Source organism: Rosa rugosa, chromosome 1, assembly GCF_958449725.1.
Source record: "Rosa rugosa chromosome 1, drRosRugo1.1, whole genome shotgun sequence".
Taxonomy (NCBI): Eukaryota; Viridiplantae; Streptophyta; class Magnoliopsida; order Rosales; family Rosaceae; genus Rosa; species Rosa rugosa.
In genome coordinates this window covers 65,084,974-65,104,010 of record NC_084820.1, presented here as the reverse complement: position 1 = coordinate 65,104,010, position 19,037 = coordinate 65,084,974, and the positions used below count along the sequence as shown (strand labels likewise).

The window sequence follows — 19,037 nt, the reverse complement described above, 5'->3', positions numbered from 1 at the left end:
GTTTTATTCTGAATGGAGTATAAGGGCAAAATAGGAAGTACAACATATAAAGCCATATAATATATTAAATTTAAGAAGTGAGAGTGCAAATTACAATTTGGGGAGTGCATATTTCACTCCCCATTTAATATCATTTTATGAGGCATCCTGATTTAAGACTTATATGGACAGCTTAATTACATGCTAATCACTCCTCTCTTTTCCGCCATGGGACAGTTGAGGTGGTGTAAATTGAGAAAGGATATAAAAAACGAGTAGGATTATGATATGTACTGATCAATAAGAGTTGGATAACTTGAACTATTCCAAAACAGAAACTTTCCTTCATTGATGTTCAATTTGAATAATGATTGCACAAACAAGTAGTACATCTGTTCGTCGGGAAAAAAAGTTACCACTGATGTCATAAATATAACAGCTGCAGTATTAGTTTGTGTATATATTTTAGGAAAGCTTAGTATAAATCTTGCCGAATAAAAGACCTATAGAATATTTTTTGTCTGAAATCTCTGGGTTCTTGCCTTCAGCAAGATTCTTGACGTTCATGGTGGCGTTGATACTAACAACCAACGGCTCATCCTTCGTTACCCACCAACTTCCAAGCTTTACCTTAACTGGTGCTTTTATTGCAACAAGCAAAGGGATCTTGTCGTTGTTCTTCAACTTCGATGCAAGTGAGTCACCGGAGCCTGCTGCCCAATCTTCTTTTTTCAAGTCCCCTTTGAGATCGATTTTAATCATTGTCACGTTCTTTTTGGGTTGAAAGATATTTGGGATGGTCCCGGAACAAAGCGTGACATTTGAGTACGAGACTTGGACCGAGTTGTCCTTCGGCTCCTTTCCTTCTCCGTATGTGATTTCGATGTACTTGTTGGGATTGTCAGCTTTTGCAGTGATCTCAAGGTGTGACTTGAGGCTGAAATCGTCGCTAATGTTGAAGGATTTGACTTCAAATTTATCGATGCTGAATTTGGGTGTGTGAGGCTTGATTATAAAGTAGGCAAGAACGATGCCACCGATAATCAGCACTAGGGTTATGAACAAGCAGCAGCAGCAACAACAATACACCTTTAAGCAACTGCAGCCACCTCTACGACTGCCTGCTCCAGGATGGCCATAACGAGGAACGTTACGGCCATAGGGTCCAGGAGGCGGGTAGGCACCTGGTGGCGGGTTGTAAGGCCCTGGGTGCATGATGACGGATCGGTAATTATGATATGTTATTAACTTATTAGTCGATATGAGTACGTACGTCTGTAGGTTTAAACGTACGTGAAGAAGAAGAAAGAGATTTAGACTCCTCCTTTCTTCCTCCTCTTGGGTGTGGGTGATGATCAGCTTAATTCGAGATCACGGGGGGTATTGTGATGCATGTGGGGATATATGATGGATTAAGTTTCCATTTATTGAGGACTTAATTTGTTACATATGTGCGGGTATCGTCAAACATGGACTTGCTAGCTATAAACCACTGGCAATGTATGCATTTGGGGTATTGTAATTGTACGTCAACCCGAGTTTTACTCGCTCGACTCTCTAGATTAGGCTCCCATATATTGAAATGAATCTTCGGTACAATCCATCGATCTAGTATTAATCACACAAGCCTATAAGCCCTGCATTCGGAAAAACCAACTGTTTGGCATCCCTTTAATTTGCTCCTGACCTGAACACAACACGGCCAAAATATGCCTAAGCCGTTTCAAATCCCATTTTTCTTGAATTGTTCCAACACAGCTCTGAATAATGAAACATGATTTTAAAATTTGCACAAGCTAACAAAGCCAAAAGTCTTGGACAGACCTTTTTGGACTTTGAAAAGAAAAAGCAAAAAACTGGTTGCCAATAATCCTGGTTATGACCGGTTATAATTATATTCTCGCACAAAAAAAAAAAAAAAGCACAAAAAAAATTCAAGAATAACATTTTTTATGAAATGAGACAAAATATCTAAAGCAAGGAGACAAAGCTATGGTATGGCAACCTAAACCCTCTAAATACAACCACCTCCAATTTTTTTTTTCTTTTTCCATGAGACCATTGCCTCGTGCCTATATGTATGTAGAGGCCTGATAAATTGCTTTAAATATATTTATATAATGTGGTGAATGCCCAAAACATAATGGTAGTGTAGCCCATTGGTGTTGTATAATGCTTACCGACTGACATCTGGGGTTCCCCATATGGTCAATACTAAATTCCACTTAATTTCTTTTTTTTTTTATATGAAAAGAGTATAATTAAAGACGGAAACCTCTATGACAACCGTGATTTACAATATCAAACAATAAATCATTTGACGCATTTCTCGGAACTGAATTAGTCCACGAAAAACCATCTAAAGAGGAATGTCCTTAATGTGCTATTGCATCAGCTACAAAGTTAGCTTCCCTGAAGACATGTATGAATGAAATGAAGGAGAAGCTGGTTTCTTTCTTCTTGTTTTCTCTTCTTTATTTTTTTTCCTCTTTCTTTTTCATTTTTTTTCTTTTTGCACTGTTTAGATAAAATTCTAGATTTTTTAAAAGAAAAAAAAATTATGTCCTTGTTATAACATGGAGCTCATATTTGTAATTCGCCTTGGGTCTTTAAAATTTCAGGTCTGGAATTGAAGCAATCCAACAATCACAATATATATTCTTCAATATTTTATTGGATTATACAATTTGCAGCCTTGTGTTTCTCCTTGCCAAATTTAAACAATTCTTTTTCTCAACATGCATAATCACTTTACTATCAGCCTCTTTCTACACTCGAAACTCTACCCTCATAATTATACCTGATGAGCCTCCATAGAGGAAGTCATACTATTGCTAATGTTATTAGATCTTTTTTAGTTTGGAAAAACATTCCCCCAAATTTTATTCTTTATTCTTTATGTACTTTCTTCTGATTGTAATTTCGCTAAGTCTTGAATAAAGAGTTGACAATTTTTCCTAAAAAAAAAAAAATTATATGCATTATCAGATATTAGAACCCTACGTTGAAACGATCAGTTTTTCATTTTCCTGAAAGGTTTGGACTACTTACAACAGTAGAAGAAGTTAGCTTATACATATTCAAAAAACTATAGGCCACCCAAATTGGTGATGGAAGAGCTAGAATAGTAGATTACAGAGAAAGACATGTATTATTGATCGATCACAATCACAATGATTACATAAGGTATATTTGTCGAGCCTCTTAAGTGGGTTTGGTATTATTGACGAACTGTCAATATTCTTTTATTAATTAAGATTTAATATTCCGTATTCCATAATCAATATTTAATATTTGGGCTAGATACTGTTTAGTATCCTGTGGTTTGAGCCTAACATCGATTCAGTCCATCGACTTTCAATTTCATCAAAAAAACCATTGCATTATCAAATCTCATCTAATAGGTCATTCCGTCAATAATCTGTCAATTGGAGCCGTTAACTCGCTGACGAGGCATGCCCCCATGTCAGATCATGTGGGGCCCACCTATCAAGCAAAATTTTAAAATTGCCCGTGCCTCTCTCCCATTTCCAGAAGAACTCGGCTTGCCCCTGCTAAGGCCCAGGCCACAAAGAGAGAACCACCACCTCTTCTGCAATGTCCGCCACTCCGTCTCCGACCTCCGACTATCCCAAGACGCCAGACGTTCTCTACGCCTCCATCTCTAGTCTCATACCCATAAGACTCGACTCCTCCAACTTCACCATTTGGAAGTTTCTGATGACCACCATATTCAAAGCTCACAATCTCCTAAGTTAAGTCGACGGCTACATCATGCTGCCGGAGAAGTTCCTCCCAAACGATGCTGGAGAACCGACGGCCGCGATCAGCTCGCCGTGTATAAAGTAACCCTACCCAACTTCCCACTTCACTCTCTCTCTCTGCTTCAATTTCCCCAACCCAGAAAACCCTAATCCCATAAGGAATTTAGGGATCGATCTGCGTTGAATTTTGTGACGGAAACAATGGGCGATTATGAGTTTGATTTTCAGGGTTGAATCTCCTCTCGGAGGTTTCAGATCTTGCTGGCTTTGATTCCAACACACGGGCTTCTTCTTCTTCTTTGAAATCTTGGGATGTTGCAATTCAGATGTTGATGGAGTTCAAGATTATAAAGAAGAAAGGATTGCTGGCCGCACATTTGGAGAAGACCTTCTTCATTCCCAAGAAGAAAAGGTCCAATCTTTCTATTTATGTTTCTAAGATGACTGACTCGTTGGCTTTCTGTATACCCGCACATTGAATTGGGTTGTTGTGGTCCTTTCAGTTTAACCAAATTAAACATTCATGTGTGGTTTCTTATATCCAATTGATGACAAACTTCCTCTTTTGGTTTTGTTTCTTTTTCTCGAGCTCTGTGCCATCTCTTGTCTTTCAGTAGAGACTTCCAGCAAAGAAGAGATCATGAATTTCAAAGCGGTACATTCTTGAGACGACTGTAAGAGATTGGGTAAGAATAGATGTATGTTCTGATTAGTATTTACTACATCGTTAGTTGTTCTCTTTCTCATCAAACTAGCTTCTGATTTCAACACTACTAATTTCGAGCCAAATTATGCAGAGACAAAGAGAAGAGTGCAGAGTTTCGAGCCAAAGCCGAGTTCTTCTGGAGCTGGGAGAGAGGCAGGGCATGAGCAATTTTAAAATTTTGCTTGATAGGTGAGACCCACATGATCTGACATGGCATGCCTCGTTAGTGAGTTAACGGCTCCAATTGATGGATTATTGACGGAAGGACCTATTAGATGAGATTTGATAATGCAGGGGTGTTTTTGATGAAATTGAAAGTCGAGAGACTGACTCGATGTTGGGCTCAAACCACAGGATACTAAACAGTATTTAGTCCTTAATATTTTGTAGTTTAGTAGAATTTTGTTTCCTATTATATTTAGTTGATTTGCAGGCATGATGTATCTTTATATATACCTCTACAAGAAGAAGAATAAAACAACCTCCCTATAGCAAAAAACCCTAAGCGTCGTCATCAGTAGTGACCAACATCATTCGTCTCCAACCGGTGTGCACCGCCGTAATAAGTACCATTGTGTCGTCCTAAATCATCTTCTCCAGTCATGGTACATGGTAATATTCTGGTGTGGAATTGCAGAGGTGTGGTTAACCGTGAAATGCAGCACGCTCTCATTGATTTGGTGCCAACCAAGCGGCCGAGTTTTATCTTTCTTGTTGAGACCCTTGCTCAACAGGACATCATTGATTGTCTCCAAGGCAGATTAGGTTTCCAGGGTAACTTATGTTTTCCTCAGGAAGATGGGTCACATGGTATTGCCTTACTTTGGAATGCAGATTTACATGTTAATTAGTCTACGCACATACTCATCCAATCACATTGATGCTGATATTTCTGAACATGTGGGTGCACCTGCAATATGGAGATTTACAGGCATATATGGGGTCGCAGCTAGAACAGAACGACATCAAACTTGGGACCTAATTGAAACCCTTGCTGCTGAGGGGTGTAACCTACCATGGCTTATGGTGGAAGATTTCAACGAGATTTTAAGCAATGCAGACAAGTCTGGGGGTGTGCCTAGAGCTGCTGCTCCTATGTTGATGTTCACGCAAACAATGGCCAATTGTGGTATGATAGACATGCGTTTTGTGGGAAGTAGATTCACTTGGTCAAATAAGTTCACTAATTAAGGAAAGGTTGGATCGAGGTTTCCAATGTGAGCAATGGAGAAGGAGGTTCCTATACAGCAGGGTTATTACCTTGAATCCCTATGTCCGCTTCTAGTTGAGGTGAGGGAAGAGAAAAAGAACTCCAAACGGGCACAAAAACGCTTTCGTTTTGAAGAGATGTTGCATGGAAATGATCAATGTATGGACATCATCAAGCAAAATTGGTTGCGTCCTCTCACTGGTAATGCTCTTCAACAGTTGGGATAGAAAATTCAATATACTGGTGAGAGGTTATTTGAATAGCATAGTGTGGAGTTTGAGAAGCAGAAGGTTGAATTGCATGTGTGGTGCAAGAAAAGCTCAATGACATAATGAAAACACCATATTTTCTTGAACAATATGAGGAACAAAGAATCCTCCATGTCAAACTGAGCCAGCTTCTGGCTCAGCAAGAAAAATATTGGAGACAACGTAGTAGAGCTATGTGGCTCAAAGATGGAGATCGTAATTCAGCTTTCTTTCATAGAAAGGCCACTAATAGACGCACTAGGAATGCTATTAAGGGCTTGAAGGATAATCAAGGTGAGTGGCAAAAACCGACCCCGTCATTGTACAGAGGCTATTATTGAATTACTACAAGAATGTATTCACTAGCAGCGGTGCCAATTCGGAGGTCATTAATGAGGTGATTTCGGCCACTACTCCAAAGGTTACTACGGAAATGAATGAAGCCCTTCTTCAACCATAAACTGAGGATGAGATCAAAGCTGCATTGTTTCAGATGCACCCTACAAAAAGCCTGGGACCTGATGGTATGTCTCTGTTCTTCTTTCAAAAATATTGGCATATTGTGGGTATAGATGTTTGTGTTGCTATCAAAATATTTTTGGAGAAAGATGAAGCCTGGGCTGATTCAAATTTTACGCACCTGTGTTTGATTCCTAAAATTCAAAACCCTACTGAAGAAGCTCACTATAGGCCTATAGCACTCTGTAATGTTCTTTACAGAATCTGTTCAAAAGTTGTTGCAAATAGTTAAAGAAATGCTTGCTAGAGATTATTTCACCTTTGCAGAGTGCTTATGTCCTGGGAAGACTAATCTCTGATAACACCTTAGTGGCCACAGAAGCAGCTCACTTTATGCACAAGTTGACAACACAGGAGGAGGGTTTTTTTTTCTCTGAAACTTGATATTAGCAAAGGCTATTAGAGGCTTGAATGGAGTTTCTTGTATGCTATGCTAGTTAGATTGGGTTTTGCATGCAGGAGCATGGATTGACATGATCATGAAATGTATCATGTCAGTTAGTTATGTAGTTTTGGTTAATGGTGAGGTGACCCAGAAAATTCTTCCAACAAGAGGCATTAGGCAGGGTGATCCCTTATCACCCTACCTCTTCATTATTTGTGCCGAGGGACTATCATCTCTGATTACTCAATCCGTTAATCAAAGCCTTATTAAAGGTTTGAAAATGTGCTCACCCCTACTTTGCACCATCTATATTTTGCTGATGATAGTTTCTTGTTTGAAGCTGCTACTGCCACTGAATGATTACAAGTTAGACAACTGCTAAATCTCTATGAGCAAGCTTCAGGACAGAAAGTCAATTTCCAGAAAAGCAGTGTGGTTTTCAGCAGAAATGTACCTGCACTTGTTCAGGCTAATTTGTCGGAATTTTGAAAGTGCAATGTGTAGAGGAACATAATCGATACTTGGGTCTCCCACTTCGGGTAGGTCAATCCAAGTTAGCCATTTTTGCATACCTGAAGGAGAAACTCAGTAAGAAGCTTATTGGGTGGAAAACCAAAATCCTTAGCTCGACGGGTAAGGACACTCTTATCAAGCCATTGGCTCAAACAATGCTGTTATATACTATGAATTGTTATCTATTGCCTAAAGGTTTGTGTGATGAGTTGCATCAATTGTGTGCATCTTTCTTTTGGGGTGATACGAATGAGAAAAAAAAAAAGATTCATTGGTGTAGTTGGGAGAGATTATGCCTTACGAAACAAGGTGGCATGGGGTTTAAGAATCTATATGCTTATAATCTTGCCATGCTTGCGAAACAAGGTTGGAGAATTGTTACAAATCCGGATTCTCTCATTGCACAGTTGTACAAAGCTCGTTATTTTCCCATTGCAGTTTTTGGGAGGCCGAAATGGGAGATGCTCCATCCTTCTCGTGGATTATGAATGGTAGACCGGTGTTGCAAGCGAGTGTGAGGTGGAGAATTGGGGATGGCACCTGTGTGAACATTTGGACGGATAGATGGCTACAAAATGGTTCTCTGCTATAGCGACTTGACCACACGGATTGTAACATGGTTGCAAACTTAATCAATTCTCATCATCGTACATGGATCCCTTTGATTGTGCATTCTCTTTTCAGCCCGGATATTGCTAGTTGTATCTTAGCTACACCGCTGAGTCGACATGCCATCCATGATAGATTGTGTTGGAGTCCAAAAAAGAGAGGTCATTTTAAGGTGAAGACAACATATTGGATTGCCCGTGAATCTGTACTCGAAAATGTTCTGACTAGTACTTCGAGTGGAGATCCCTTTAGTATGTTGTGGAAGACTATATGGAGAGCAAAGGTTCCTGGTAAAGTGCATATATGCATTGGCGAGCTGCAAACAATCTCTTGCCAACAAGAGCCTGTCTAACAACAAAGGGATACACAGGTGATACCAGCGGCGTCCTTTGTAGTCAGAGGTTAGAAGATGTATCTCATATACTGTGCAAATGCCTTATTTCAGTTGAGCTCCTATCTTCCCCTCTTCTTAATCTCCAGCAACCCTTGCTACCTTCTATAAACTTCAAAGAATGGCTATTGGATTGTGCACTGAATCTGAATCTTGCTACCTTTGAAAAGTTGATGATGGTCTTATGGTCTGTGTGGAAGAATCGAAACAGTAAACTCTGGTATGTTGTGGCTCAAACAGCACCTAATATTCTTCTATACTCCATGGCTTGGTTGGAAGAGTTCCACAAAGCTCGTGATGTGCACAATAACACGGGTAGTAGAAGTATTAAGCAGCCTTGGAAACGGGCAACTGAGGGCCAAGTTAAGTTGAATGTGGATGGATCTTTCATTCTAGGCATGCAAAGAGGAGGTACATGCGGTGTCATTCGAGTTGAGCAAGGTCTCTTTATTGCATCTTTTGCCCGTACTATGCCCCATGTAGCCTAGGCAAAACAGTCAGAGCTCTTAGCCATTAGGGAGGGTCTTGATATAGTTCGATCACTAAATCTGCAGAATGTCACTTTAGAAAGTGACTGTTTGGAAGCAGTACAATTGATCACTCGTGAGGACCACGACTGTGATGAGCAAAGAGCTGTGTTGGATGACATTGCTGTCTTTATGACTGCACTTCCAGGTGTAGAGATTAAGCATGCCTCTCGTACTTGTAACAATGTGGCACATAGATTAGCTGCTATTGCTTTTGAATGAAACCAGCATGAGGTCTGGTTTCATGTACCGCCAAACTCTATTACTGATGTACTCTAGCATAACCTAGCTCATGCTGCTTAATTTCTCAATAAAACTCTGCAGCCTCTTATTCAAAAAAAAGAAAAGAAAAGAAAAAAGAATAAAACACTACAAAATTATTAGATTATTAGTTTTTCATGGTATCAGAGCGTGGTTAATGTTAACTCACAAGACACCACTCTCCTTCCCGAATTTCGAATCCCGGATCTCGAATCCCTGATTCCGAATCCCGTATTTCGAAGTTCGTTCAAAATACATATCCCATATTCTGAAGTTAGAAAATCTCATTACATTCTGCTGTAAACACAAATATCGAATATCAGACAAATCCCAAAACCAAAACCAAAAAAACAAAAAAAATGATTGAATCCCCTAAATTCGACTAGTCAAAAATCACCATTCAACCAATCGGCTTAACCCGAATTTCAAAGTTCGTTCAATCATGGATGCTAACGGAAATTCCATCATTCCTCCAAAAACACTTCCATCAACATCATCCACATAAGAATCAGTCCTACCAGTTCCAACTGTTCATGTTCAATACGATAAGAATAATTCACCAGTTTCTTTGGATGTTTCTTTTCATGAAGATGAAGCATACTTTAAAGGAAAAGTATGTGATTCTTCTCTTCAGGAGAAGAATGGGTGTCTAGAAGAGAATTCTCAGGATGTTTTCTTTGAAATCAAAGAAGTAGAAGAAAGATTGATGCATCAAAGAGATCATTAATACCATTAGAGTATTTATGTCTTTGGCGGCCATCTATGACTGGTTATTACAACAGTTTGATGTTAAGAATGCATTCCTACACGGAGAACTAGAAGAAGAAGTCCACATGGACATGCCGCCGGCCAGGAAGCCAGTCAGTGGCGTAGCCAGAAATCCTATCAAGGAGGGTAAAGAACATGATCAAAATAGCTCACTAACCTTACATACAAAAGAATTGAATTTTCATGGTAAACAATAAATGATAGTTTTATGGTTTTTTTTATATGTTTGTTGCTTAATTTGTTGGAACTTGGATGGTTTACTAAAAAGTAAACAAAAAATAATGGAAAGTCACAAAATTTGAAAAGAAGTAGAGAGGTCAACGAAGGCTTTACAAGTTATGTAAAACTAGAAATATCAAATAACTGATCTTAAAAGCTAAAGCGATAGGGGTCAATTGACCCTCCTCGATCACCCCTAGCTATGCCCGTGAAACTAGTGCAACCCTTCTAATGTGGGTAAGGTTTGTAGGTTGAGGAAATCGTTGTATAACCTAAAATTTTCGCCAAGAAGTCTCGGAAGAATCTTGGAAGCAAAGCTGCTGTGGCTACCTCAGAAGTGTCTCAAGATCAGGGAGAATATTTAATAGCTCACTTGACAAGTTGGGCATGATTGACATCTATCCACCAACTTGAGGGGAGTGTTGGAGTAATCTGTCAATATTTCTTTACTAATTAGGATCCATATTCCGTAATTAATTAGGAGAAGTTTAAAACATGATAGAATTATAAGATTATTAATTAGTTTTGTCACTAACTTTGGCTGTTAAAACCAAGGGGTAGTATTAATAGTTCTAAAGAAGGCTTATACCAATGATAACCTCTCTTTCTTGGATCAACATGATATTCCTCGATGGATCGATGCGACTATACTTAGTTGGTTAGTGATTCTGAAAGTACAAACAGATTTCCAAAAAAATTATTTGTATACATTCATCTGTACAGGAAGTTATTTTTATCAGATAAATCCATAACGCTCTTCGGAAAATCAAACTACTATAATAATGTTAGGGACGCAATATTTTTGTTTACATTTGGAAAAAAATTAAATGTTTGTATACGTAATTAAGAACTAAAGTACGTGATCCTGCAATGCAGTTAGGGATGAAAATTTAAAGCAACCGAGTAATATGTGATGTTTGACATCTTTATTTCCTTGCCTGCAGACAAAGTATTAACGTCCATGGAGCAGTTGGCTGCAATCCCAACCTGCAGGTGATTGATTTCGTTGCCTAAAATGATCACGTTTACGCGTGTCTTGACTGCAACGACCAAAGGGATGCTGTTGCTCTTCACCTTGTCATTGAAGTTAGTAGCGGCGACGGAATTATTTTTACCGGTGGTAAAGTCACCCTTGGTTAAGTCACCTTTGAGGTCAATTTTCATCGATGTGATATTGGTTGTGGGTTGCTTGAACTCCGGCATCATCCCAGAACAAAGCTTGACAAAGGATGACGATCCGTTTCTAAACGTTTCGTTTCTAAAAGAGAGGTCTACGGAGCTGTCCTTCCCGTAGACAATGCTGATATATTTGTTAGGGTTGTTGGCTACGACCGTGACCACAAAGCGAGCGTGGAGGTCGAAATCCTCTGTCAAGTTGAAGGCATTGGAGGTGAGGTCAGAAATGACGTATTTGGGATAGCTGGGATTGATTATTGCAAAGGCCGCGGCAACGACGCCTGCGAATAGCAATAGGAGGACAAAAAGGCCACAACAGCACCAACAATAGCATTTTAGGCAAGGATGTCTTGAGCGGCGAGCTCCGGCTGGAGCGTACCGAGGAGCGTTACGCCCGTGGGGACCTGGGAACTGCTGATCTTGGACCATCATATATGAGGATAGGTTAGGGCCAGGACGTTGGATTATCGTCGCTGACGATAACCTAGGAAACTAAGTGGATTGATAAGTAAGCCTCAACCCTCAAATTAATAGAAGGATGAGTACTTAACCTCTCTGAAATCAAAAGGTGTGCATGCATAGAAGAAAAAGGGGAAAGCCTTTTTTTTTTTCTTTTTCTTTTTCTTTCGTTACAAGTTGTAAAGGATGAGAAATTCGAACTCTGTAAATGCTTTTCTTTCTTCTTCTTCTTCTTCTTCTTCTTCTTCTTCTTCTTCTTTTACAAGACGTGAAATCCTCAGCAGAAATCTAGATGTGAAATCTACAGATATTGGTAATGGCTATAGCACATTAAGACTAGCAGAAAGTTTTGTTACATTAGGCCAAGAAAATAGGATTCCGATACGTATGTGTGGCACATATTCTTATTTCCAAACTGGGTTTTGTGGTTTATCCTTATTTGCCTCAATTTTCTATATTTTAGGTGGTTCAACATCATACAGGTGGTTCATGGATCCAATCATCAAAAAAGACTATATTCACTGCGCATTTTTTTTTAGAGAAGGGGCCAAATCCGACCTTAAGTCTTTATCATAAATAATCTGCAGAATACATTTAGGTGGGGGACGGATAAAACAAAGAGATTAAATCCCAAATTACAATAAGAATTAAGTGAATATCTTGAGATAATAACGGGAGTCTCAACTAAATACATGCATTTTAATGAGTACTAACTAGCGAAGAATGCTCTACTAAATACTCCATTTACTTTACAATTGTGGTGACATACGTACCGAAAAGATTTTGCTTACGTGAAACCATAAGTTACTAATATTATTCCTATTATGTTGCCACCGGAAAAACAACCCGATAGTATTGAGTTTCATCCTGCTACTGGGAGGTTGTGACCGTTTGACGAAGTAAGGAACTCGCCTCCTAACAAGAGCAGACAAGATACACAAGGTGCACAGACTGGGACAAAACCCACATCTCCTTATCAGTATTAATTAAGCAAATAGTGCTTAATCAGTATTAATTAAGCAAATAGTGCTTAAGGTTAAATTTTTTAAAACCCTGAAATGGCCCCTCCTAATATATAACTCTATGGCAAATGGATTAAATAAAAGAAGGGCAAAATTGTACCTATGCAGCGGAAAAGAAGAGGATAAACACGGTTACTCCCACGTTCGGTTGAACACCGGAGAAACCCAAACTGATGCCGTTACTATCCGCCTCATCTTCCTCCTACAAAACCTAATTATCAGTATCAATTGTTTGGAGCGCAGAGAATATCAAAATCGATTCAAAATTGCAGATTCACCTAATTGTCATTGGGTAATTTTGAGATTTTGTTTTCCAGTGATTTGGGTGTTTCATGAGGTCTCCTTGATTTATGTAGGTCTCTGTAAAGATATAAGATGGTTGTCATTTGGGTGGTCTCTGAACCGGGTCAGTGAAGAAGGAAAACACAGACACAGGTGTGTTTATTGCTTTGAGTCTTAAATGTGTTCAAACACCGGAGAAACCCAAACTGATGCCGTTACTATCCGCCTCATCTTCCTCCTACAAAACCTAATTATCAGTATCAATTGTTTGGAGCGCAGAGAATATCAAAATCGATTCAAAATTGCAGATTCACCTAATTGTCATTGGGTAATTTTGAGATTTTGTTTTCCAGTGATTTGGGTGTTTCATGAGGTCTCCTTGATTTATGTAGGTCTTTGTAAAGATATAAGATGGTTGTCATTTGGATGGTCTCTGAACCGGGTCAGTGAAGAAGGAAAACACAGACACAGGTGTGTTTATTGCTTTGAGTCTTAAATGTGTTCAATATTGCGTGTAATTGTGTTTTGGTTGCTTTTCGGGTGAAGGTATTGTATTGTTCTCTTCTTATGTTTATTTCCTTTCATTGAAGTGCAGATGCAGCACTTTGGCACATTTTGGTGATTCTTGATACAGATGATAGTCTATAAGTGGTAACGCCATTTTGTTCAGTTTCTTGCTTAGTTTGATGCGCATTAGCCTTTTTTTTTCTTTTCTTTTTCCTTGAAAACTCCTCGCGCGATCATTTAGACTTTTTTTTTCCATTAGTTATCCTTCTTATAGTAGTTTGTTGGTACAATAAACTTAATTTACTAATCTTTCTCTATGCTAAAGTACGTGGGAATCTTGAACATGCAGTATTATGTTAAATTTTGTTTTATAGATGGATTGCAGTGATGGTATTTGTACTGCTTGGTCTCTAATCAATCGATAATAGTCCTACTATCTTTTCTGTGGTTGGTTTTCTTTAATTGAATTCTTTTCTCCTCTTTTTCTTTGTAGTTTCTTTTCTAATGTATTTCCTGTATAACAAATCGGAGAACTGGGGAAGAAAGAAGTATAGAGCTGGTATGTTTATCATTTTGCATGTTGTTTATCATTTTTCATTCTTTTCTTTGGCTTACCATTTTTCAGCTTCATATCCCAGATTAAGCGTGGGTTTGGGCATGAACAGTTAGTAGTGGCTAATAGCAATGTACTGTATTCTGTATGGCTTCTTTTTTCTGTTTTAGTGTGTTCTTTTGTCCTTGATGCTGCTCATGTCTAAGTGGCTATCAAAATTGGTGTGTAATTTTCATTGAATGTAATATCTTTCTCAAAATAGTTTTTCATTCCTTCAGTTTGATGATGGGAATGTTGTGATCACTGGTGGAAGACACAAGACACGGGGACGTATTTAAGTCATTGATAGGGAGAAGCATATATTCAGGGCTGTGATTATTTGCGTCTTCCATGGCTCAGTAATGTGTTCAGCATTTGTAAGAGTACAAAGCCTTGAGTGTTCCTTTTTGAGTAAAAGGTATTGAGCTAGCCATTGCAAATGGGAACAAGAGAAGACTGGGTTGCTTAGAGGGCTACCACTACGTAAAATGTTCAAAGAAATATGTGGTCGATGTGCGATTTGTAATTTAGATGCTATTTGGGTGAACCTATTGAGACTTATGATCCATTCATGCATCTTTGACCGTAGCTTCGTGGGTGCAAGTAGCATTCCACTCTGAGAGTAGCCTTCCTCAACAACACGAAATAAAATGCAGTAAAAGAAAAAAAGAGCTAAGAGATAATTATTGTTGTTTTTTTCCCTAATCGCATCAATTGTACAGACTTTAATCAAAAAACATTTGTCAGTTACTGTCTTAACACCATGCGAAAATGCGAAAATAATTTTAGTATATATGTAAAAGCAAAAGAATTCTCACGCGCAATTCTTTAGTATTTAAAAATTTGCCACTTATAGACTATCATCTGTATCAAGATGGCGTTACCACTTATAGACTATCATCTGTATCAAGAATCACCAAAATGTGCCAAAGTGCTGCATCTGCACTTCAATGAAAGGAAATAAACATAAGAAGAGAACAATACAATACCTTCACCCGAAAAGCAACCAAAACACAATTACACGCAATATTGAACACATTTAAGACTCAAAGCAATAAACACACCTGTGTCTGTGTTTTCCTTCTTCACTGACCCAGGTCAGAGACCATCCAAATGACAACCATCTTATATCTTTACAGAGACCTACATAAATCAAGGAGAGCTCATGAAACACCCAAATCACTGGAAAACAAAATCTCAAAATTACCCAATGACAATTAGGTGAATCTGCAATTTTGAATTGATTTTGATATTCTCTACGCTCCAAATAATTGATACTGATAATTAGGTTTTGTAGGAGGAAGATGAGGCGGATAGTAACTGCATCAGTTTGGGTTTCTCCGGTGTTCAACCGAATGTGGAAGTAACCGTGTTTATCCTCTTCTTTTCCGTTGCAAAGGTACAATTTTGCCCTTCTTTTATTTAATCCATTTGCCATAGAGTTATATATTAGGAGGGGCAATTTCAGGGTTTTAAAAAATTTAACCTTAAGCACTATTTGCTTAATTAATACTGATTAAGCACTATTTGCTTAATTAATACTGATAAGGAGATGTGGGTTTTGTCCCAGTCTGTGCACCTTCTTTTATTTAATCCATTTGCCATAGAGACATAGAGTTATATATTAGGAGGGGCAATTTCAGGGTTTTAAAAAATTTAACCTTAAGCACTATTTGCTTAATTAATACTGATAGCAAAAATAACTAGTGCTTTACAATTACCATTTTGTTGCTCTTACTCTAAAAATTTTCTCTTACAAGAGTATGTTCCGTTTCGATTCGGTGGGTATGAATTAATGAATATTTATACTCGAATGGCGATACATATCAGATGTGATCAAAATCGTTGATAAACCAGAAGAGCAAGATATACTCGTCAAAACCACTTGCTACGGGGTCTAGGAGAGAAAGCTTGAATGGCCAAACGACAATTACAAGATCTGAAAGCACCAGCTCCCAAAAACGATGACAGGAGCTTCGCTGCTGATGTCTTGACCTTACAAACCACCTTGTTCATCTTCCGACTACACACCGACCGCTGCGTTTTATCCGCCGTTTCAAACTTGTAGGAGTTGAGGAATATCTGCCGTCGTTGCTTGGCTTCATCCTCTCTAGTCCTCAAAGGAAAAGCCGCCACTTTCTTGCGCTTAAACGACATCGATCTCTGCGGCGGGTCTTGCACGTTTTCGCTTCCCATCGCTTCATCCAAAGGCTCATAGCCATTGAACCGCCGGCTCAGAAGCTTAACGGTGGTGTTTTGGGCTGGACCATTCATGGCTCTGCTTCTCTATGAGCTAGCTTATGCACACTGGTAAAATGAAGTTGGAGAAGAAGTACCTTTTGAGTTGCTCAATCTGAGCTCTTTTATATAATTAATTGTAGAAGTCTTTTCTTCTGCACGTTTTCTTGTTGGTTTGCTTGAAAATTTGGGTGGCCGTTGACCGTTATTTTATTGTTTTCTTTCTGGTCTTGGTTGGCGGCCCCTTAACTGTGGCAACTAGCAAGTAGTGTACGTTTGAAGTTGAACAGTTAAGCAAGTCAAATATGCTCAACAACCAGCGTTCCGACTTCCGATTAGAGAAGAGGCACCTTAATTCTGAATACACTATCCTACTAGCTCATGTATGTGGCATGCACCCGTTGCTTGTAATCCACCTTATCGACGCAGCAAAGCAGGTAAAGAAGATTGCGAGTAGCAAAACCCTAGAAAGATAAACACGTACTTTTAGTAACAAGAGAAAACTCTGTGATTGAACTACGTAATATAAAACATGATCGGTCCCCCAAACTAAATCTGCTTAGGATTGGAATCTTAAACACTTTTCTTGGTAAGAAAGTAATTCCAAAACAAATCCTAAAATAAAATAAAAAAATAAAAAATTTAAATTCTGAAAAGAAACTTGTAATTACTAATCAGATTTAATTTTTGAATGGGAAACTCACAATTTGTTAAAATTTCACTAAAGTAATTATTCATTATATCATTTTCAAAAATATCACGAGGCCAAAACAAACATACTACATACACATGAAAAACACTCTTAGAGTCTTAGGTGCGTGCTGTACATAAAAGTGAATGAGAAAAAGTAAGAGGTGTTTAATTCTCTAAAACCTACCCATTAAGGAAGAAGGTTAACTACAAGCAACGGATAAATCTAGTAGTTCGAAGTATTGACCATTGATGAGTTTTTAGGCAAAATATTTTAGTTTTGAAGAGGAGGGGGAGCATATGTATATTAATAAGTAAGTTGCTTTCTGGATAGTGATATGTATCTGGAAGCCCCCTGGAAAAGAAAAACTAATAAATCCGCCAGCTTGTGCCCATTAAACAATTTGTACATCGACATCATTTCGTGCTCAATGTGGAAAAGGTGGGGTTAAGTTTGACTACCTCTCTGAGTATGCTGTTTAAGCGTAATCGATAACATTCTAAATCCTTTTAAAAGTCCTCAATCATGAATTATTCGTAGGAACATTTGCTATTTGACTTCAGTCACCTGACTATACAAATACTGCAATATTTGATCATGGTATTAATGCGTTCTAAACTATTATGGTAACATTAGTTCTTTGAAAAAAAAAAATCATGGCAACATAAATGTCAATACCCTTGATCAAAATGTCTAACAGGTTATCATGATCATCATAATATCTTATCACTAAACAAAATACAATTTGTTAAATACGAAGACATAAGCAACAAGTTTGCCAAAATGAAATTAGTTCAAAGTTAAGATAATAACTCAATAGTCCAACTACTCGTTTTAATCTTATTGCATCACTATTGGAGAAGAATCGAATCTCAACTCTCTTCACCAGTTGAGCTATATGTATCCAATATATACAATAATTGAGAATGAAAAGTAGTATCTTGTAAAAATTTAACAGATCACAACAATATAATAAGAAATCTAATGTTTAAGTGCACCTTGAGTCTTATCTTTTGCAGCAAGACTTTTTTATGGCCAATCCGGAATTACCATGAAGTCTGTAGAGACCTCAACCTTATATAGATATGTTGTTAAAGAGAATCCTAATATAGAATCCAGCTAAACTTCTACTTAAATTCTCGATACGTATCGGATATATTACCTTGAGTAAGAAGTAATATGAATCCCGATATTTCTTACTCTAGATTCACAATAAGTTACTAGATTTTAACTTAATTAATTCCCAAGTAAACATACATAATTAATCATAATGAACATTGATCACCTGAAAATTCTGGTTTTATGACTCATACGAGAAGAGGAGGACCACCACTAAATTCCAAAGCTATATACTTGCGGCTAGCTAGTGATCGATCATATTCATCTCTATATATTAGTTCGTAAAATAATTGAATCCATATATATCATATATTCAGTGCAGTAAGTAGCCAGTGACCACCAAACACCGGGGCGTAATTGACATTTAAGACATACGGTCCATGAAGGACCATAGATACCAGTATTACCGGCCTAGCAGCTAGCTAGTGGATATTATTAATGGCAGTCACAGCATGTAGACGTACCCTCCTCTGTCACTCCCAAATTTATTAGCTTAACTCTTTCAAAATAAATAACAGAGCTCGCGCATTTATGATTTATGGCTTTACAGAGCAGTGATCACGTAAAAGAGGCACTATTAATTCAGTAAATATTGTTCGAGCTTCTGCATACTCACCCTTTCTTCCATGGAACCACAAAAGCTAAGAGCTTGAGTCCTGTGACTTCTGTCTGCGTCTCATGTGAAATCCAGGAATCTTGTATTTCATGTGAACCCTCTCTTCTCTCACACTACTCACTCCTGTGATTTGCTTCAATACTACTTTCTTTCTTCCTTTATTTCCTAGCTTCTTCCTCGTCCTTTATATATTCATCTTCTTCATCCTTTTATTTTTACCATTATCCATACTTCTC

General features: G+C 38.2%; 2 protein-coding genes across 2 annotated transcripts; both read right to left on the bottom strand.

Annotated features, from left to right (window-relative positions):
- Positions 1-301: 301 nt before the first annotated feature.
- On the bottom strand, positions 302-1,376 carry LOC133726159 (NDR1/HIN1-like protein 13). Its single transcript, XM_062153644.1, has one exon. The coding sequence runs from the start codon at positions 1,192-1,194 to the stop codon at positions 445-447; it is 750 nt and encodes a 249-aa protein (XP_062009628.1). The 5' UTR covers positions 1,195-1,376; the 3' UTR covers positions 302-444.
- Positions 1,377-10,741: 9,365 nt separating this feature from the next.
- LOC133744904 (NDR1/HIN1-like protein 13) lies at positions 10,742-12,047 on the bottom strand. The gene has a single exon (XM_062172932.1). It carries the CDS (start codon positions 11,705-11,707, stop codon positions 10,976-10,978), a length of 732 nt encoding a protein of 243 aa, XP_062028916.1. The 5' UTR covers positions 11,708-12,047; the 3' UTR covers positions 10,742-10,975.
- Between the last annotated feature and the right edge of the window lie 6,990 nt (positions 12,048-19,037).